General features: G+C 40.0%; 1 protein-coding gene across 1 annotated transcript in view; it reads right to left on the bottom strand.

The window, feature by feature from the left end:
- Positions 1-23,452, bottom strand: part of zeb1b (zinc finger E-box binding homeobox 1b) — a 55,684-nt gene extending 32,232 nt beyond the window's left edge. The window contains exon 1 of the mRNA XM_057358532.1: positions 23,149-23,452. Within this exon, the coding sequence (XP_057214515.1) occupies positions 23,149-23,206 (58 nt within the window). The 5' untranslated portion in view covers positions 23,207-23,452. The remainder of the gene's footprint in view (positions 1-23,148) is intronic.

The raw sequence follows: 23,452 nt of genomic DNA, 5'->3' as shown, positions 1-23,452 counted from the left end.
GGATAACCTGTCAAATCCATTGATTATTTTGTCCACAAAAGCAAATAGTTTGCCCATACTCTCGTAAACTTCATACAATCAGCCAATCCGATAATAGCTTGCCTGATCAAGAATGCACTTTTCATATTAGGTGGTCTGTGGGCGGTGCATAGGCGTGATGGCTGGGCTCAGACCAAACTGGCTCTAATGAAACTGATCATTTTTTTTGCCACAATTCCCTGACGTGACAACTACAAAACTACATGTTTTATTGCAGAACGAAGGGGACATAGTGTTTGTTAAGAAGGGCATGTCCTCCAGGTCTCCGAAGAAAGGGAAAAGGAGAAGTGAAAAAAGTACGAGAGCTTGTTGACATTGGGCCATATTTAACCGCCTACACACCAGCCTGTGCTTTGATGTAGCAGGAGAAATTAAAAAAGGGTGGAACAGAGAACCGAAAGAGAGAGAAGAAAAAGTACAGAGAGACGAGGAAAGAAAAACACCAAAGTCATCAACGTCTCAATTTCAAAGAGAGCAAGAGAGGGAGGTCAGGCGACCATGATGTATGTGTTGACATAATTAAGGATTTTAGGTAAAAATAGAGATGTAAGTTGAAGGCATTTATGTTTTTAGCATTGTGACATTAGTGGTTCTTGATAGCCAGCAAAAAATAGACTTGAAGGAAGGACCTGAGTCAGTGACCAGAATATCAATCGTAAGTATTAAACATTGGTGTGCAACTTGTCCTGTACCCTTTGTGCTACAGACATGCGTAATACCTTAAATCATGCGATGTCATGTGGATAACCGTGTTGTTTCTACAAAGTAATCAGACCTTTTCCCATAAAATCCCATAGACAAAGGTCCCCAGCCAAATGAAACTAGAAAAATGTCAGAGACTGGTAAGCAACCTCCTAGCAACACGCTGACAACCACCCACAACAGACTGATTTGTACAGGCAATCATTTTTTTGGAAAATGTAAAAAAATCTTTTAATACACATACTAGCCTGCATCAAGGCACCTGGAGGCTTCTTTTTCTCGTTGTATAAAACTGAAGCCACCTCAGATAACTCAAGAAATCACAACATGGACCAAACAACTGCATTACATTAACGTTTCGTAAACGTTTCAAATGCATTGTTTTTTTAGCATGCAGAAGTACCTTCTTAGAGTCTAATTTTATTTTATGTAGCTCAGCTTTCCATCACAACGTGCTGCTTACACACAGAGTTTATACTATCCACATCCTCTCTTCTCGTGACACTGCCACAATGGCTGAATTCCCACCAGCCCTTATCTGAGGTAATGTACTTCCTGGGTCATGACCTTGGCAAAAGCAACCTCAACTTCCTGTTAAACTCGCTACGACCCGTTATGCTTTTCCTTTTGAGTTTCCATGACGTGATGTAGCCCAGCTTTTTAAAAGAGTGCCGTACCTTCGCTCTCTTAGCAGTCTTACGCTTACTACTAAATAGCAGCTAGATCAAGATCAATCTGGAAAGAGACCACACTCGGACTAAATCTTAACTGTAGGGTTGGCCTTTTATGGAATGGGTTTCACAAATTTTCAAAGGGCACCACCAGATTATTTTGCAATAAAGGCCTACCCAACAGGATTGAGCTATTCAATGAAGTCAAGGTTGTTTCATAGTCTACAAGTGTTGCAGTGTTACACAGTTGATGATACACTCTCTTAAAACAATCCACACTGATAGCAATTTGCAATGACAAACCGACTGCCATTGTAAATGTGAAAATCATGTGACTTGTCATTTAATGCGGTTGGATTCAGCAACTAAGCGGGGACGTCCACCTAAAAACAACACTTCGGAAATTTTGGCAACACACACACACACTGTTCATATCTGTTCACATTGTGATATTAGAAAGGCTGATACACAATGAAGATGTCTCACACTTAAACACAAACACATTTATGTATGCAGAAATTCTCACATGCTTGTCGACGGAAAATGTAATTTCATAAAAATAGTAACACACTCATGGGAGAAATTAACATGTGTTACACTGTAACAGAACAATAGAGTTTTACTATTGTTTTTAACTGGGCCTGCTATTTTCTATCCCCTAACTCTCACACAAACTTTTTTGCATCTTTACATTTTCATCAAGGCATCTTGTATGTTTATTAAGGAATTCTCCTCTCGGGTAATGTTGGCCAGCCCCACAACACAGGTGATTCGAGGTTTTAAAATCCTTGTGGGCACATTTATTCTGCAGAATGTATGCAAAATCTGACCCACACACACACGTATTGCCTGAAGCTAGATTCATATAAACCATAAAAGCTCTTTCAGTCTCTAAATGACCTCGGGACCCCTGACTTAATCTGTCTTTAAATAAAACTCAAAATATCCCACTGCCAGCCGGCGGCAAAACCGCTGGTGGTCTCAGTCTGATTTCTACTGTATTTCCCCGTGCGTGCCGGAATCATTTCAATGCTCCAGGACAGAATAAAAAACACAAAAACAACTGATTGCTGACCAGAGGGAGATGCAATCAGTGCAGATACAGAGGTAAATACCAAATGAAAATCTGTGTCATCATTTCATTACAGAGAGAGATGGGGGTGCTAGGCCAATGCAAGTTGTCACCAAAATAACCTCTATATAATTACATCATTTATATCAAGGCCACTATAAAAGTTATAGTTTTTTATTTAGTTTTTATTTCTATTTTAGTTTTATTATGTCATTTAATTGTATTTTTATTTTATTCGTTTTCACTGACTATAGTTGTCTAGTTTTGTTTTAGTCTTTCAGTACATCTCTTGATTTCATGATTTATATATATATATATATATATTTAAAAAGAATTGTACTGATATATATACTGTATATATATATATATTTATATAGTATTTAGTTTCTTGTTTTATTATTCCATCACAGACTATTTGGTCTATAAAATATTTTTACGTTACGTTATTTTTATTTATTTGTCTTTTGTAGTTTTATTATAGTCTTTCAGTACATTTATTTGATAGATAAATACATAATCTTTCAAATATATTTGTGTCTAAATAGTTAAAAAAAATAATAATAATGTTAAGCTTATTTGTCTTAGATGACCGCTACATTAAAACTTCCACAAAAACATGCATAGGTGTAATAAACACCTGGTGGGAATTCGGATAAGGAAGAATAAAAAAACATGGAAGCAGAACACAAAAAAACGAGCGAGTGAACGAGAGAGAGAGAGCTGGAATATCCTGTCCACCTCTGAGCCGCATGTGCCGAGCGATGATGACCACTTAATCAATAAAGCCTCGTTTCCAAGACAACCCTGATTTCCTGTGCCATGTCCTCAGACACGATGATTGTCTATGATGCCACCCTGAGTGTGTGGGAGTGTAAGCTGAGAGGGTGAATGTAAAGAAGCAGAGGTGAAACAAACAGACACCGAGGTGCGTTTAAAGAGATATTTCACCCAAAAATGAAAATTCTGTCATCATTTACTCACCTTCGAGGTGTTCCAAATCTGTATAAATGTCTTTGTTCTGATGAACACAGAGAAATATATTATGCTTATAACCAGACAGATTTTGTCCCCCATTGACTACCATAGTAGGAAAAAATACAATGGTAGTCAAAAGTGCCCCAGAACTGTTTGCTGACATTCTTCAAAATGTCTTCTTTTGTGTGCAACAGAAAATGGGAGTCAATGGGGGGCAAGATCTGTTTGGTTACAAGCACTCGTCCAAATATCTTTCTCTGTGTTCATCAGAACAAAGAAATTTATACAGATTTGGAACAACTTGAAGGTGAGTAAATGATTTACCATTTTTGGGTTTAGTATCCCTTTAATTGCCGTACATCTCTTCTGTTTCCCGCTTCCTGTGTCCTCTCTCAGCTCTCAGAGGAAAGGATGAATTGGTTAGCTGTTAGCCCGTGTTATTTTGTACAACGGCCTCATTAATCGTGCGCGATAACAAAGAGGAAACAGCAAAAGACAGGTGATAAAACTGCACTCAGGTACACAAATGTGGACAATGGACATGCAAAGCTCGTTCTGCACATCTGCTGAGGCTGTTTTGTGAATGAGGGAAGAAAGGATGCACAGTGACAGGAAGGAAGCGAACGGAAAGACACGGTGGAGAGAGATTAGGAGAAACTAAAGGAAGAGGTATTAATAAATCAGGTTTATCTTTACACCTTTACCTGTTCTCTTCCTCTCCTACATATATTAAAGCCCCCTCTCTCTCTCTCGCTCTCTCTCTCTCTCTCTCTCTCACACACACACACGCACGCACACACACACATATATAAAGGTTTAACCTTTCTAACATGCACTCTCGCTCTCCTGGACTCACACACACACACACACACACACACACACACACACACACACACACACACACACACACAGCTGGTCTCTTAAGCCCCTCATTTTTGGGTCAGGAGGTTGTGCTTACTACTTCATGTGCCGCTATTTCAGACATAATGTGGATGGATTGAGCTGCACTAATCGCACGGTCGACCCACAGCGGCAAAGCCACGCCAAGGTTACACAAGGCCCTCGTGAATCTGTTACCATGAAAAGAAAAATGGTCAAGCCCAATGTATTCATTTTACATTTTCACAAAAACATTGTCATTTTTTGTTGGCTTTTTTGGTCATTTCCACCAACTAAATGCCCAGAATTGTGGTTCTTATTGTTCTTATTATTGTTCATTGTTCCACAATGTGCATTATTACACAATCTGAGTTAGTTAGATTATGATTAGTCAACTGCATTATGTGTTTGGAACGGTTCGAATGTTTCTTAATTCAATTGGTATTTTTAGGTAATGTCATTTGCCTCCCCTTCTAAAAGCTTACGTCAACAAAAATAATAACCCTACCCTACCCCTAAATTTTGATACAAGATTAAATGTTTCTTGTGCATGTTATTCTGTTTTTATTGTGTAAAGGGGTCACTTGTTCGTCCTTGTTGTTTTCAAGAAGCACAGCTGAGAAAACAAAGTGTTTACTGAACTCTATCGCTATTCTCTCTGCATTCGCCCATAGCGCCATATTCCAGGTTTTGTGTGGTTTTCGCCGAGTTGTGAGTGTATGTAGTAAACAAGGAACTATTTAGCTCCAGAATGCTTGCGGAGAAGCCCTGATTGAATCAGCATGATTGGAGCCATTATCATGTTTCCTGTGCAGACCATGTGACGGGAGAGACGTGGCTTTTGATGTGCGCCCGTTTGGAAGCCCGTGGCTGATGCGAACAAGCACGCTGTTATCAAAGCAAGAGAAAGATCCAGATTCCCTCCAGTGTCCTCCGTTCCATCTGGCTACAAGTGTTGAAGTCTGTGTGTGTATCTAGATTACAAATCTTTATGTACCGTATAAAATGTTGAGCGTTTAAGTGTGTTTGTGAGTGTGTTTATGTGTCTGACCGGGTCATAATCTGGCGAGTCAGTCTTGAGAGTAATTGGGGGAGGGGTGGCGTCAGACATACAGAGATCAACCTCAATACAGAAGATTAACCATGAACTAATCATCCCCCGTCCGGGTGCTTCAGGTGGTCTATGTATTTGTGTGCGCACATGTGCGTGTACATGAGCAGAGCACCGCGCAGTATAAACTCATGCACTTTTCCGTAATCCTGGCCTCCAAGCGAGAGCCTGCGAGCAGACTAATCCTCTGTATTTATGTATTAATAACCAGCCAGGCCGCAAGATCATCATTACGCATGGTGTTGCTAAAAATTAATCTGTGTAAATGGGATGGCTTAATGCTATGTGACTTCAAAGAACAAGCTGATGCATGACTGCGATATGGTGATAAAGCCATAAAAACATGTCAACAAATAGCAAATCAATCATTTTCAAAACATCTATTAGATGCAGGAATAAGTGGTGTCACGATATTTCCAATTTTTACTCCACAATTATCGTGGCCATAAGAATATTTGATCAAATATATAATAATAATATTTTTATATGATCAATATTTATATTCATAAAATAAAAAGAGAGATTTATCTTTGTTGTTGTTTTTATTTTGCTATGTCACACCATAGGACACATTTACAGTTTATTACTAGGGCTGTCACGATTATGAAATTTGGCTGACGATTAATTGTCTAACAAATCATTGCGATTATGATGATTAATTGTCTGTTTTAGAGCTTTGACTTTTAATTCTCATACATTTTTTATTCAGCTTTGAAACGACCATATTGTTCTGAATATAAAGATTATGTTCTTTTTCTTGGAAAACATAGGAAAAAATTGGGTCATCATACTTAAGGTTTAGGCTTTTACCTGTCAATAATACAACCACCAAATACTTGTAAATTAAGTAAATTGATCTCGAGTGAATTGAAGCCACCATTAAAATGCTATCAGTCATAGAAAAGCTTCTAGTCTGTTTTTTTCTCACTTGCAAGCAGAGGTGGGTAGTAACGCGCTACATTTACTTCGTTACATTTACTTGAGTAACATTTTGGAAAATATGTACTTTTTAAGTTAAATTAAAAGTGTGTACTTTTACTCTTACTTGAGTAAATTTCTAATAGAAAATCTGTACTTTTACTTTGTTACATAACTTACATTGCGTGATGTTCCTTCATTTTAAAATATGCTTTTTAAAACGCGTTGTTTATTTCAAGGTTGTCGTCTCTTTTTACGGGCATTCCCGAGTGATCGATTCTTTTGAGTCGATTCTTTTGAAAGCATTAATTGAACAATGGGCAAAACCATTTGAATAGGCTAATGAATCAGTTCAAATGATTTGTTCAGTTCGCAGCACGATCTGTATCATCTGAAACATGATTACTCACTCCTCGTAGCGCGAAATTTAAGAACACGCAGAACACAAAGAGCGTTGGATGAAGTGGATATTAATCTATATCTATACAATCAAAACTGCAAATGTGTCATATGTGTCATATACAGACACAGCAACATGCGCGTTACCTGTCAGACACAGAGACGTGGGCTTGCAGAAATATACATTTGAAGAACAGAAGGAAGAAAACTTGTTGATGGGCGTGTGGTTCACTGTTTACTGTTTGTTTACAAGTAAGAGCGTTTCACAACACACACGTGACACAACACGAGAAAACATGAGCTTTGTTCAAAAATGTGTATTTCATTTAAGAGAGCACTGCAGATGTTCTAGATCATCTTAGGAAATGCTCTGAGTTTAGTTAATGCTTTAGTTTGACATGGTCTATTATTCTGAATAAGTTGTGTAAACTACATTGACATCAGGACTAGATGAAATTTACAGAAATGCTTGTCTCTTCTGTGTTTGTCTATTCTTTAGTCTCTCTAGCATATTGCTAAGATATCTGCTTATGATAATTAAAAATATTGATTAAAATGTAATATTAAAATATTGGCGTTAATATTAATTTTATGTAGTAGGCCTATATAATCAGATACAAAGTAACTAAGTAACTAGCTACTTGAGTAGTTTTTTCATTGCATACTTTTTTACTTTTACTCAAGTAGTTTTTAAAATAGTGACTTTTACTTTTACTTGAGTAACAATTTCTCTAGTTACTTGTACTTTTACTTGAGTAAAGATTTTGTCTACTCTACCCACCTCTGCTTGCAAGACTACAATAAAAGTTTACTTCTATGTTAATGAGATTTTGGTAGACTGGTTTTCACACTGAAATAATATTCAATTGTACTGCAGGTTATTTTTATGGTATATGCTTTAGTATTTTTTAGAGTGATTGTGTTGTGGTGGTACATTTTACAAGTATTACCATGCTTTAGTTACAATATATACAATAAAATATGCAATATGCAGATGCACTACAGCTCCCCCTAGTGTCTTCTATAGAGATGTGCAATAATTGCGATGATCTGCAACCATCGCGATGAGGTTAAACAATCGCGATGAGACGATTAATCATGACAGCCCTATTTATTACCCAGATATCTAGATAGCAGTGCAGCCACTAGCCAATTAAATCAAACAATCTATCCGTCTGTGTTAAATAAAAAAAATTTAAAGCTAGGACGATATATGTGTTTAATCACAAGAGAGTAAAATTCAAAGACTTTGTATTCTGCAAATTCCAAAGTTTCGGCACGGCGCATCAGCCACGTCTAGACATCCCCAGCGTCTGTGGAGCTAAAGAGATTCTGCTTGATTTAATAGATTTATTAGGCTTTGATTTGATTACGACAGAAAGAGGGCTCAGCCTTAAACGACAGCTCAGGCAGAGGGCATATCGGCCGCACCGAGGCTAAATTAAAGGGTAAGTACAGTCTGCCTCAGCTGCCTACCACATGCCCAAACCCCTCTTCCATTCTACAGAGATTTCAATTCGACTAACGGCTTCCCTAATCGTTCTCGTTACCCGAGACGTATCAGGTTTTCAAACCATTGAAACTTAATTGTCAGCTGTAAAATTTTCCACTTGTGCTGTGCTTTCTGACGGGCTCTTTGGTGGTAAACTGTATCACGACAAGTCCAAAAACGTGGGTGGAAAACGTCGGCGAATGTAAGCCAGAAGTGAGGGTAAAAAGACAACAGAGAATACTCGATCTCTCTCGCATTCTGTCTTAAGCGAGCCTTTGCTGCCTTGTGCAGTTTTCTGTTGTACACGCTGTCATGGCAGCGCCAGATTTTTTGTCTTATCGCCCGAGCCAAAAATATGAAGAAATGTTAACTTAATACCCATGAAGAAATGCGTTAGTAGTATAGGGAGTGTGGGGTTAAATGAGATTTGTGACGAGAATGAGAAGATGCATGTCCAGTTCACGCTAAGGTCAGTATTCAGGTGGAGGTTAGGAATGCATGCACACACCAAATCATCCACCCACACTCGCACGCACACACACATAAGCCAACCATGTGAGTCTCACACGCTTATCTCATGGGTGCATTCCCATTCCCCACCCTTTCGCTTACACTCTTCCTTTATTCCTCCTCTCTGCTCTTTCTTACCATCCTCTGCCTGTCAAATGATTTCTTCACTCTCTTTCACCTCTCATCTCGTTTTCAGATAACACGCGTTAAACTCTCGAAGCTTTCTTGTGAAATGAAAGACAAAAATGTCTGATGTAAACCTAAATTAATGTAACTGATGTAAACAATGTAAATAGAAGTCAATCAAAACAAAACAAAAACTACTGATTTAAAAATCAATGTAAGATGCACTTGATGTAATCGCTTGGTACATTTTTTTCAATACTGTATTGCACCTGTGTAAGTAAAACACAGGGTTAGATCAAATCTGCACACTTCCTTGGATTTAAACATTGTAAAATATGAGAGTACTAGACTTGAATTGACAACCAAAAGCACAAAAAAAAATTATATTTCATAAATTTGCTGTCTCATGTCATGTCACACTTAGTAATAGACAGTTGGTAATAAAAAAATGATCTAAGGCGTGAAAGCCCAATTTAACTATATATTTTTTTTCAAAAACTTGATTAGTTTTTCACTAACTGATTATCTTAATACATTCAGGCTGGCAGTGCCCTCTCAGGCGAGCGGATGCCAGGCAGGAACATGCAGAGGGGCCGTCTGTGCCAGCAAAGGCAGACTCTGGCTTTCAGTGGTCATGAATGAGTCTTATGTATCCCGGCGCGTGAATAAGGCCAGTCAGTGAAAACAGTACAAAAGAAGACAGAGGCTTGTTGGTATGCACACAGTGTTGCTAGACTTTAGTACTGGTGAGAGGAATTGGATGAAACCGAAGTGAACAGAGATCCGGTGTGTCAGAGGATCATTCTGTGTTTGTGTGAAAGAACTGATCTGTCCGATTGCTTCTATTAATACTGAAATCATCACGTTTTGTAAACTTTAGTTGAATTCTATTGACAGGTCAACAGCAATTACAAAATTGCAGCTAAAGAAAGTCACACACTTCCTTGTTTGTTTTGTTTTTTGTTACTTTGTTGTTTTGTTTGGGGGTAGGACCTTGAGGCTGTGCATCCTGGGTAAGTAATCTCTCTTTGTCTCTTCCTGGTTTTGTTTGGATTGGCCTGGATGTGGGTCACAAACTTATCGTCCCGGGTATTACCAGGGCTAGCCCATATGTGGTCTATTTACAACAACAACAAACTTTTCAGCTACATTCCCCAATCCGTATGAACTTCATAAAACATTAGCATTTTGTGACGTTACCTTGTTCTGTATGCATGAATGATTGATTTAGTCTTTCTATGGTATATGCAATCTATCCTTATGCTCAAACCGAAATTAGGATTCCCAGCAGTGTTCAATTCCAGCGGGTGCCATCAGTGAAGGACAAGTTTACAGATTGATGAAATGATTCATTTATCTAAAATATGCCACGTACAAGCATCAGTAACTTCAGCCTTTTGTAAATAACCTCTGAGAAAAGCAAACCAGGAGAAGAGGGGCGCTGTAATGATTCAATTAATCACTTTACACATGTCTATTCATGCCCAATCTAACCTGATTAATGTACACTTCTTAATTATTACCCCAACACTGTTTTTAACACTCATTCAATGTCATTCCTGACGACGTTAAAGGCTTTTAACGGCACAATTAACACAGTCACCAGGCTTTCTTTTATAGAATTATAAACTCAGAGAGAACAGAACAATGCCCTCCCTGCTTTTTGATTTGAATTCAAGAGCGCGCTTTCATGTTCTCGTCGGCATCCATTAACCAAACACATCCATTTGCCTTTTATTAAAAAAAATCATTTTTGTGACCTCCACGCTTACACTTAATATCAAGCTTAAAAGCACGATTTAAAGGAGCCGGATGAAAAAGGACGAATGATGAAAAAAATGGACAGATTATGAAAAACAGATTTTTTTATTGCTGTCTGAAGGTGAGCACATGCTGAGCTATTCTTTTCGGCTGAGCTGGTGAGCACATAAAGACTCGAATCTCACCTGGCTGATACATAAACTCCACTATTTCATTCACATAGTTAACCTCAGATATGCATATGCTTATAGTATAAAACATGGCAAACACAAGACGCCTCTGAAGCTAAACCACGTGACCCACAGAAAATCTTCAATCTCGGCTTTCTGTCGCCCTTCTTGACTTTCTCACTGTATGCCTTTGTCTAAATGAATTTATAAATGTCAATTATGAATGATAAACTTATGATTCTGTTTTTACTAAGAAATAGGTATTGTAGTCATGTTTATGTCTAACTGACTTGAATGTAGACATGATGTTGTGGTGCTGTGGAGCCTGTCTGAGACCTTAAAAGATACAATAAGTTCAAACAAAAGCATGGCCTGTAAAGTCACTGACTGACTGGGCAGCAGGGAAGCAAAGCAGCTGCCTAAAGTTTTGGAACACAGCCTGCATCTCTCCATTTATCTCAATGTTAACAGTCTCTTTTCCTCCTCACCTGTTTGTATTCTCTGTACTTTAAAAGCAAAATCCATGTCTGTTGAAGTCTTTCACTCTAAACCATCAAAGGTACCATGTTTCTCTCTTTCTCTTTTGTCAGGTGTTATTTATGAGACGTGTAGCGGAATTCCTGTGAGCCTGGAGCACCTGCTCTTGTTGGACGGGGAGCAGAAAGGCAGCTGCTGTACTCTGTGAGAGCAGGGAAATGTTGTGAAAGCACTTTGATTATGTTATTTAAGTGTTACGGGAGGCCGGGAACATTAAAGGACATTGAAAAAAGCGTAGTGGATTTGTTCAGGGAAGCTGGGAGCCGTGCATAAACGCTGTGAAGGCATTGTGTGAACCAGAAAGTTTAAAAACGTTCTCCTAAACGTTGTACATATTTTTGAAAGTGGAAACGTTAAACGTACCCTGAGAGTTTTTAAGAATAAAACATTTAGCTGAGCTGATGGAAAACGATGAATTAGTCAGAATTATGATTATTCATTCTGAGGCAAAACTACACTCAATTTTTTTTGTTATCCTAACAGCTGTCAAATTTTTATGGTTTGTATTTAAAAAGATGCTTTTAAATGCTTATAAAGACAAAATTAATTGCTAAAATGAAGACAGGTAATCGTGACTTTTTGGTTTACTGGCAATGTCTGGACTCATGTTTAGTCATCACCTCTTGTCAGTGTCGTAACCAGGTAAACACACAGGTGAACACTGCAAGGTCAGCGTTTGTTTTGATTGCAAACACCTGAATCACAACAGGTGGACTTTAATCTGCTAGACTGGAGAGCATCATTGCCAGTAACAGTTAACACATAATGGACAAAATGCCTATATAGAACATGTTGGGTTGATCAATGTTTACTTATTTTCTTAATACATATTCCTAATTTTAATGTGCAATTATTAATGCACACCAAAAATTATTGTTTTTGCAGTCTTACAAATAATGTACTTTTCAGTTGACATCAATAATCCCTCTAACTTCCTCCAGACCCTCCGTCATATAAAGACCACCATGAAACAATTCCCGTTGGATAAAATCAAGTTCTGCATTTATACATTTCTTCTCATTAAGTATCCTGTTTCACCATGAGATATGACATATTCTAAAAGAAAAATTGAGCTGCATGTTGACTTTAAGCAGAGAGCCAAATTATAGGCATTTTTTAGAATAAGTTACCAATCTTAACAAGACACAATGCAAGATTATTTCACAAGAAATGTATTTGCTCTTGATGTCAAACCCCAGTTCAGTATCAGGTAACTATCAGGTAAACTTGGCAAGGCCAAATTCTATGTACTGCAAACACAGGAGGGATACCACTCCTTGCCTTGTGATTGGCTGAAAAATAGAGTGGGAGGCTCTGATACCATCAGGTGCCAGGTGCAGACAGACAGAGGAGGGGTGGGTTTCACATCGCCAGTTGTGGTAAACGCTCAAAGCTTCCAAGATGTCAAAATCACACAGCCTACACAGAAACAAAGCTTAGATCTGAATCTGGTTCGCATTAGGGAACTTTTAAAAGGAAATGTTGCAATGACATCCCTGAAATCTGCTTCCCCCAGCTTCACACAGGACCCCAGCATAATTATTACAGGCGGAGGTGAGAAATTCCTGGGATGCCATTTAGCACATGGACAGATGACATCACCAAACCTGCGGGGACCTCAGGCGAACATATGGAGCTGGATAGCAGAAACAAACAGTTTACTAAACAGTGCTTAAACATATTCATCATCACATGACAAACACATACACACACACACACACACACACACACACACACACACACACACACATGTCTGGCTGTTTACACACAGACACTGCCAGAAGACACAGTTTAATGGTTTTAAAGGGGGGTAACAGCATCTTTTTATTACAATTTGGGGCAGTCCTACATTGCCAAGTGATGCTTTTTTAATTTCCATCACTTCCTTGCATTTCAATAACTTTGTAATTGCTTTATTACTAAATTAATTGGACCGGATGAATTTGATTTCCATAATTATTCATTTCCTTGACATTGCCAGGCCTAAAAATTCTTTTATATTTCCAAATTTTCACATAGGAACCCTGTAAATTACACACCCCTATGTTTCTGTATTCTATTACATCTGACAGGTCTACATGGTGAATTCCACATTTTTTTCAACTACATTTTTGCTCATTGCATCTTTCTAGATGTTTACCAGTGTTGACATCTGCATAGAAAAAAATCATCTCTAAGTGTGTACTACTACAAATACAAACACACTTGCACAGGATGACCACGTAAACGCTACATCATAATATGACCTAACATCCCACTTATACAATCGCTTCTCCGGGGAGTTCAGACGGACAAGGACACACAAACACAAACAAACACACATCTCCAGGGGTCTACGAATAGAGATGCATTATGAGTACCCCCTTGAGTCATAATGCACAGCAAACCAAGCAGAGCTCCTCAGGACCACAGAGAACAGAGATCTCACGCAGCCTCACACCATCCCTGACATTTCATATATCACTTTGATAGATCACCTTATCATCTAAGCCGCTCGCCGGCATAAGAGCTGTATTCATAAGGCCGCGCGGGCCTACGAGCAGATAAAAGCATACGGCATATTCATCATTATCTTCTTAGCGTTGTTTTGATGTGATAAGAGCTGAACGCGTTAAAAAGGATGCATTATTTCCAGATGTAATTTTGCTTTCTGATGCAACAGCGCTGCAAACGTTGAAAAGAGAACTGTGACAGCTGAAGGTGTGTTTGTGCTCTTTGAGCCTTTAGGAGATGTTCCTCGGTGAAAAGTGATTGCCATTCCTCATGCAGGTTGTTGCCTATTATGGATGTAATATAGGGATGATGGGACTGGATACGAGTGTGAGGTTAGTAAGATTAAACAAATGAAAATGCTACATTTTTCTTGTTTTAGCATATTTTTTTAAACAGAAATTGGTGAAGTTAAAGTAGTTCATCCATTGCCTTTCCTTTTCTGTATCTACACTACATCCAGAACAGAATCTTTATTTTAGGGATGCACCGAAACGAAAATTCTTGGCTGAAGCCAAACATGACGTGAAACTCTTGGCCGAAGGCCAAATAATACTGAACACCGAACATGTTTTTTTGCATTTCTTCTATTTATTAAGCTATTTTTTTTCACTATTGCACAAACTGAATAGTCAAAATGTGCTTTTTATAATTTGTCTTGCTTTTCAATAAAATACAATACAACTTAATGTAAAATTGAGCAAAACAAAGTAAATTTAAACAAAAAATTGAGCCCTCTCCCTTCATGAATAGCTATTAATTAGGCCTATAACTGACTGATAAAAGAATGTAATGTAAGTTACTCTGTACCCCTACAACAAAACACTTCATTAAAAACTGTCATTCCACATTAGGCCTATAAGCTAAAAATACGAATAAACTAAAACTGTTGGATTATTATAAAATACATTGCAAAATGATTTGAGAAAAAAAAACATCCAATGCAAGCAATTCTGACTGATGCTGACTGACAACCATTTCAGTTCACGTCTCTCCTCCAAACTCCGCCCACAAAAGATGACTGTTCTCTCAGAAGGTGCACTCATGGCCGTGATGCACACAACATACTTTGACAAGTTGTTTAGTACAGGGAACTGTGTGCACGCGACCACTGTATGATGTCAAAGGATGTCGCGAGCGGCGGGGCTACTGTCAGACAGCCCGCTTCCGTTACCGACCGGTAAAGACGCTTTCATTCGGAAATTTACTTCTGTGCGGCAAGTCCCGTGCTGTGTCTTTCTCTGACACTTTAAAATGCTCCACACACGCACACGCACGCACTGCCAAAATGTTTGCGGGAGTAATAAAGCGCACGCGTGTCTCTCTCTCTCTCTCTCTCTGCGCTGGTTGCTGCTTGATCGTATCACGAGTCATGTTCGGTAAAATTTATTCGGCCATTTCACACATTCGGCCGAACACCAAACTTGCGTTTTTTTGCTATTTTCGGCCGAACATTTTCGGTGGCCGAACATTCGGTGCATCCCTACTTTATTTATCATCACATGACCAGCATATGTACTTTACCCTACATTGCAGTAGAACATCGCCACGTTAAAAATACAGGTACATTCTCCCTGGAGCAACCTAAGGTTAAATGCTTTGCTCCCGAGCACAATGATGCTAGTTCATAGATCGTCCCTTGTGGGATTTGAATCTACAACCTTTTGATCCCCAGATTACCCAGACCTTTAAACACTCAAGAACACTTTAATCCACTAACATACAGTAAAAAAGTAGATAGAGAAACAAATACAACTAAAGAGAGAGAGAGAGAGAGACAAAGCGAGAGAGGGACTCCAAGGACAATCCTAACCCTTAAAACTAGTCCCATGTCATGTTATTAAAAACAATGAATGTATCTGCGCAGCAGACAGACGAAATTACCCCCCACACGGGGCAATTATAAACACTCATATTCTCAGGTGCACAGAAGAAGCCCTAACAGGTGCACATGCTCACACATACATACGGTCTTATCCCTGAACAGAACGCCACTTAAGTTGTCAGCCTCACGACAGAGTCTTTTGGACAGGTGTACACACAAACATAATATCCCCAAAGAGTAACAGCTTGTGTGTGGGAGGGGGTCTTAATTTCCTGTGCGATGTGGAAGCGACCTTCCCACCATGCATGCGCGCATACACAAACACACATTGGGATAGATGATTGTATTAGATGAGGTCATACACCTCACACACCTGTTCATATGACTCACACTGACAAGGGAACTAAGGAGGAGTGTTTATCTCCAGAGAATCTATTTCATACACACACTATTAGATGAGATCAACACAATAACACACACAGCAGAATAAAAGACATTATATGAAAACTGCCACACCCATAAACACACACACACACACACACACACACACACACACACACAGATGCTTGGTGGAATGTGTGCTGATGATGGATCCAGACAGCACAATAGTTGTGAATGATACGGCCGTTGTTATTCCAGGGATTGTGTGTTTCAATGAGGCCTCTAAGTATAAATCAATTCATAAATAATGTTTTGATGTATTTCAAAAAGTGATTTTTATAAGTATATGCTCATTTACATCGCTAAACATGTATGTAGGGTGTCAAGGTGACAAGCATCACTCATTCTTAAAGTGTTCATGATATGTGTGTACGTGTCTCTTCCCACATCCAGACACCTTCAGGATATTTCTGTCCGTCGCCACTGACACATGTTCTCTCCAGCACTTGTTCCTCAAATCACACCTCTCTATCGCAGGAGGCCAAATGCTCCACCTACACACAAGGGACAAGGATTCCTCTGCATCTCCGTCTTCCTCTAGGAGGAGAAGGGGTCATATGCAAATGCGTATCTCCGCATGGGCAGTAGTTTCCCACAGGCAGCGTTAGAAAGAGTTTTCCCTCCCTCTCTGCGCTCTTTCAATGGCTCTTTTCTTCTGCCGCTAAGCCCCTCTATGGCCGACAGTGGCCCACTGCATAGGTAGCAAACCCCTTTTCTCCCCCTCGCTGAAGCTTTAAAACACAATAGCTCACTTAAGCATGCAGGCACACACAAATACACACAACGCACAAACCAGGCAATAAAGTACAACGATGCACGGTTAAAAGGGGGTTCGTGAAACCTGGGCTCTTCTGGGGAGAGATGAAGGAAAGAGAAATAAAGAGCAGGTTTTTCTTTGGAGGTAATACTTCCTTTCCTTCCGTGGGACCAGTGGGCAGGCTAATCATTAATCCCTGTAAGTAAAAGTAGAGATACTATGGGAGTCAATGGGGGATGAGATCTGTTTGGTTACCGACATTCTTCCAAATATCTTCCTTTGTGTTCAGCAAAGCAACTTATACGGGTTTGGAACAACCTGAGGGTTAGTAAATAATAACAGAAACAGCTCTAACCACTGAGCCACAGGAAAGCATAGAATTTTCATATTTGGGTGAACTATCCCTTTAATATGTTTCAATTTGAACTCCCTCAAGCAATTTTCTGAGAAACATCTGAGATTAGGTTTATTCTTAAATAAAACACAACTGAGATCTCCGTCAGATTTTCTGAGGTAACCTCTGAGCAATAAAATGTTCTTCTGGGTAGTACTGAGGCCTGAGTGGCCCTATCACCTAATAATGGGACAAACTGTCAAGTAGCATTTTCTTTTCTTTCCCTTTTATTCACCTAATCAACAAAACAAAAGGGCCAATTTCCTTCTCTGATCCTTCCACAAAAGAGAACTAATGTGAACAATGCAAGAGAAAACACAAACTGCACCTCAATCGATTAAAAAATGCACCGGCACACTCTATAAGAAGTTCTCACTCACATACAGTGTTTCCCACATGCTTAAACACACACAACTCACATTCACACACCGGCCCTCGATGAGAAGGAAGCAATGTTTGTTATGCAAAGCACAGGAAGAGAGAGAAGAGCTTGCCAGTTTACAACAGTTCTTCACTGTCACCTCAGCAGGCCTCCAAAACACTGACCCCCATCTTCAACAAATCCCTCCCCCAGCTGACCTCCACACGGGGGGAAAACTGAAAGGGAATGGGGGGGTAAGAACAGAAAAACAGGGGCTGCCTCTGAGCTTTGTTACCTAGAGATCCATTCACAGTGTGTGTATTTGTGAGTGTGTGTGTGTTGGGGGCTTTAACACACAGCCAATTTGTTACGCTGGACGCCTCACAATGGCACAGGGGGGGAAAGTGAAGTCATACTCGAGGCAATGCATGGGCGCCCATGGCAGAGGTCACTAAACATCACCCGCTACTGTGGCTTAGAGAAAGGGTCGAGAGGGCAGAGGGGAAAATAAGAGAGATCTTTCTCATAACTTGGTTCTAGATTACAAACTTTTGGAGGAAGAGACTGAAAAGATGATGGATACATGAAAATTTCCTCCCGAACGGGAAGAGATCCTAAATGTTAGCAGATGGCTTTTAAAATGTCCCAGCAGTAAAGTGCTCACCTCTCACACACCTAAAGAAATATAAATGCATGCAAAAAACTTCCTAAACTATAAAGTTTCAACTTAATGTGCATGAGTAACATTTTCACAGCAAAATAAGCAGTTTAGTTTATTGGTTTAAACTTAGAAAGTTTGGTTTAGGGTGTGGAAACAGCCCAGTGTAGTAATTAAAATTTTATCAGCCAAATAAATTCCACCTCACCCATTTTATCACAGCGCTGGCAGTAGCCTGACGTTGGCCCACAGCTCTTCGAAGGTAATGACAGTAAACAAGCTAAATATTTCTCGTCCTTCGTTGGGTGCGCCATTGTGACTATTTATAAAAATGTTGTCTGTGGACCTTCGAGTAACGCCAACCAATCAAGCAAAATGTTTTACTCATTTCTGAGGTGTAAATCGTTGACCTAAATTGTCCCGGTATAAAAACACAGCCTTGCTAAAGTTCTGTTGAAACATAACCTCCATTTTGGAAAGCCACTACAAAGCACAGCACGCCCAACGGCTGTTGCCATGTTTATTTTCTTAGCCATGCTAATACCGGTCAGCCACATTCCTCTATTCCCAAACTGGGAGGTTTCAAATTGCCCTCCAGTACTCCTGACGGGAGCCAAAGGAGGACGGGACAGAGCGAGAGCTGCCCTGTGAACAACACCTGTCGTCTTGCGGACTATTAGCACCTTCACGTTTACAGCTTAATCTCCTGATCACCTTCATGTTACGCACGGCGAGAGCGCCAAGTGGCCGGGAACGTCGTTGGAATGAGTCCTGCGTGGAAAGGTGAAAATAGGCACGCTGGGTCACTGCCGAGGGTCTAGTGTCTTAAAAAACTGGCTTTATCATTCTTTAGCATTCACTATGTTCCAAGAATCTAAGCGTTTTGGAAAAAATGTATGCTAAGCAATTTCAGTGAACGCTCCGTGACTCACTGTATGCTCAGTGACTTGCGGTTTTTAGAGCGCTTGGTGATTTAAGCTAGGTGTGCTTTTAAATAAAATGGATTATGACTGTGCTGAACAGCCACGAAGCTTCAGAATGTTTAGACTCAGTCCAACATGGTTCACCTTCCTCGCATTCTACAGATATCTCCACCTGAGACAACTTAAAACACTCTGAAGAAGAGTTGACTAGCATTCCACTCCTAAATGGAAAGTCCAAATTTGTGGGTTGTTTTTTGTGCCTGAAGTAAAGCACATGAATGCAAGTCTTAAACTTTACTACTACAGATTACTACAAACTTACTTCGCATACTGATAAATCATGAGAAAATCTCTATTTCTCTTCACATCTATAAATCTGAGTATAAATTGCTTTCAGGATTGGCTGTTTAGGAGGGACCACAGTGTAAAATGTGAGACACTCTCTAATGAATTCTATAACTTGTAAAAAATTGTTCACCTGCCCAACAGCTCTCCTTTGGGTTAACACCCTGCCTTTAGCCAAAGCAACAGGCATGTCACAGATTTTTCACCTGATGGTGAAGTGCTGCTCTCACATGCTTACCGTGTCTGGTGAAAGATTCAGCACCACTAACCCACACCTCCCCCTCTGATACCACCCTTCCAAATGGAGGTATATTACTAACATAACAGCACTTTGAACTACATCTGACAGACAAGACGAACACTTTCTTGATGGCAAGATAGAAGCTACCTTAAATACTGCCCATGTCTAACAATGTCTTAAATTAATTTAACCCTGTGGCTATTCTGTAAATAATAACGTCGTTTGACCAATTGACAGCCACAAAACATTGTTGCAGTTCCTAAATAATTCAGTCTTACAGAAACAACACACATCTCGACTGTGATTTATCAAAATAGCAATTTACCGAACAATTAGGCATTCTGGATCAGTGGCACAAACAAGTGGATTTTATAGATCTAAAGTTCTGAAAGAAACATTTAATATGTGGGATTGCGGCATCAGTGAATGTTATGTGAATTATAAATAATTATGAATATGTCATTATGAGCAAACAGTTTATTGATATATAGAAATCAACCATACAACATAAAGAAATCCACACGGCAACTGTAAGCAGATTTCAAGATTTCATTTATCCTGATTATGTGCAATTAAAATGAAAGTAGGTCTGGTAAACAGAAGGTGAATCCATTTATTAGAAGACAGTTTGCCTACAGTGAACATTTACTGTTGCCCTTTACACCAAACGGTGAACCACTCAGGCAGCCACATTCCAATTATTCACGGTCTGATCAACACTCCTCACGGCGGAGAGGAGCGGAGGGGGAGGGGCGTATGTTAATGACGCAGGGACGCGCACAGTCAGGATGCGTTCATCACGCAGCGGGAGCGCTGATACACCTCGGGTGCGCTCCGAGGTCACATTTACTCCGTGACTTCAAATAGTTAACGATCAGGACACTTAAAGCCCATCCGTGCTTTGATATAAGACCAATGGCTCATGTCGTCATCACGAACCTTATTCAATTTTCTCAAACACAGTTTTATAGGATTGTGATCAAAACGATCAATAAACCAAATTGCTTTTTAAAACATAGACTTCATTTAGAATAAAAAGTTATATCATGCCTTTAAAAGATATATCTAGATGTATTTATATAATAACACAAGCACAAGCAGGTGTTGTTGCGCGGCTCAGGTGCGCTGCTGTGTTCGAGATACCTGCAGTGCGGGGAGCAGTGCCAAACGCCCTATGACAAAGCACTAACATTAATCCAGCAGCGCAGCAATACCACCACTAACCAACATAATGTTAAATCATTAGATTTCGAAACAATTTCATAACACATCTAAGCTTTTTACTACCGCATGGGAAAGGATAAAGAGCGATGGTCCAGCGCCCTACAAGTACCGAGGATGCTCTCTGCACTGTGGCGATGTTTTACAACAGCTGTTAAGAGTAAGCTCAATAGAAAGCTGGGTGATAACAGACGCCCGTCCTTCTCTAGTAAAAAAACAACTGACAACAGCTGAGAGGGCATGCGAGATACACTGCACATATATGTTTTTTATACCTGCACAAGTTGACATTTGCTGCAACGCACGAGAAACGCCTTCCGTCTGCTTTCAAATGTATCTTTAAAAAAAGAAAAAAGATTCCTTCCTTGTTCAGCGAGTTCAGGAACCGAGAAAAATCAATAGCATGATGTTGTCGAATGGTATTTTTTTACAAAAGCTAAGAGACATTTGTCTTCCCCTCCGATCAGGTAGGCACATATTTACAGGTCGCTTACACGCGCGTGCAGAGAGAACCGCTACATGGCGCGCGCATGGCGTCAGTCTGAGGAGAAGTGTCTTTCTTTCTTTATCTCTCAACAAAACAACCTAATTACATTAAAAGATAACCCAGCCCAAATTATTAAAGATATATAGTAATCTAAAATAGGTGAGTATGCTCCAAACCTCTACGGAGGTATGACTTAAAAAAAATTAAAGTGCGCTTACTCCCCGTCGCACGCGCGAAAGCGAGAAAGAAATCATGTCTCACTTTTCTACTTATCGATTTTCCCTATCAGTTATCAGAAAAAGTACATGGTTTTAGGTATATACCCCGGGACGATGGCACAGCATACACTCAGATAAATCGTTATAATTCAGAAGAGCAACTGCCAAAGCACGATAAATTATTAACCACATATAAACCTGTTACGGGCGTATATTAAAACGCATAAAACCTATAGATACATAAAGTCCTCAAAACAAACTGTCAATGCAATAAGTCCAGCTGCAGCACCAGTATCCGAGCGCGATTTATCAGGATTCTCTGCGCTGCTCGGGATGTATACGCATTCCTTATATAGGCTGTTGCAGTTGTTAGCAGCAGACAGCCGTTCAGATTCCTTTCCTTTTCTCTTCAGCGTTACCACCCAACTAGAAATGTGGCAGGCTGGCTCCACAAACAGGTTGCTTTAACTGGCATCGTGCTTCTGAGTCCCGGTCCCACAGGGGAGCCGGAGACTGGCAGAGCTGTTACATAAACACACCCTTATTTTCGCGTTATAAACTTTCTTTAGGAAGAAACTTTGTTGTCAAATTTCACCGCGAATATCACACACAGAGCAACGTGCTGGTGTTATCAGGCAGTTCTTTGGAGCAACGTGAGACTTGTAGCTGTACCACAGAAACTAAAACAAGCTTAACCGTCACACTTGCCATATGAAAGTATTTATTCAAAAATATTACATAAGATAAAATGATGACACACATGTTCTTCCATTTAAAGAAGCTATTCTTAGTTTCTGTTAGCTTGCTAGCTAACGTTACCTGCTACCACGCAGACAGCGGAACAACCCAATGCAGATATATTCAAGTTTGTTGTTAACGAAAATAAAAGAAATCCTTCACAAACAATCCGTTTATAAAAACGCGTATTTATCAAAACATTTTCACCACTTCAAACTCTCATAATGATTTGTTAAAACAATTTCCCCGAATCGCACCAAACAGGTACATTTCGAGCACGAAAATAAGTTTCAGTTCGACTGTCTCTAAAGGGGAGACGCAAACAGTGTCGATCCACAGAAGTAACATATTCGACTCGAATGGATATCCAAACTGAAATGTTTATATAAAGTAAACGAAAGGCGAAGAGAAATAAAAAGGGAAACAAAAGCGATAGTCAGTTATATGGGACTGGGTGCGTATAACGGTCCGCTCTCGCGCTGTGCACCGCTAGGCGGTGAGAGAGTCGAGAGCGCGGCAGGTATAACGGTACACTACATAGGGGCTATAACACAGCGCTACTTTCCAGCACTTTGACTGACTAGAAATTGTGCGGCTCGGGAAGTTCGACAGTCCAGAGTTGAATGAAATCAGCCGTCGCCCGCCAAAGTGAGCGACGCCCGGCAGGAGCGAAGGGTTTTTACTCACCGTTTGTCCTCTTCGGGTTCGCCTGCTTTCTGCGCTTACACCTGGGGCCATCCGCCATGATCCTTTTGCTGTGTCTAAATGCTGCTGGAGAGTCACCTCCTCTCGCCCCCACACCTCCCCTCCCTCCCTTCTACTCCACCTCCCCTCCCTGCACCTGGTTTACGACACTCGGCTTTACGACATTACCTTCTGGCTCCTACACCTCTCTCTCTGGCGCTCAGACCCCCGTCTCTGCCCAACTCCCGCCCCTCAAACCACGCAATCCCTGTGGCGCTGCTGCCTCATGTGAGGTTACTCCACCCCA

The sequence above is a fragment of the Triplophysa rosa genome, linkage group LG18 (assembly GCF_024868665.1).
Source record: "Triplophysa rosa linkage group LG18, Trosa_1v2, whole genome shotgun sequence".
NCBI classification, from domain to species: Eukaryota; Metazoa; Chordata; class Actinopteri; order Cypriniformes; family Nemacheilidae; genus Triplophysa; species Triplophysa rosa.
The sequence above is the reverse complement of the archived record's forward strand: the minus strand, read 5'-3'. Positions and strand labels throughout refer to the sequence as shown.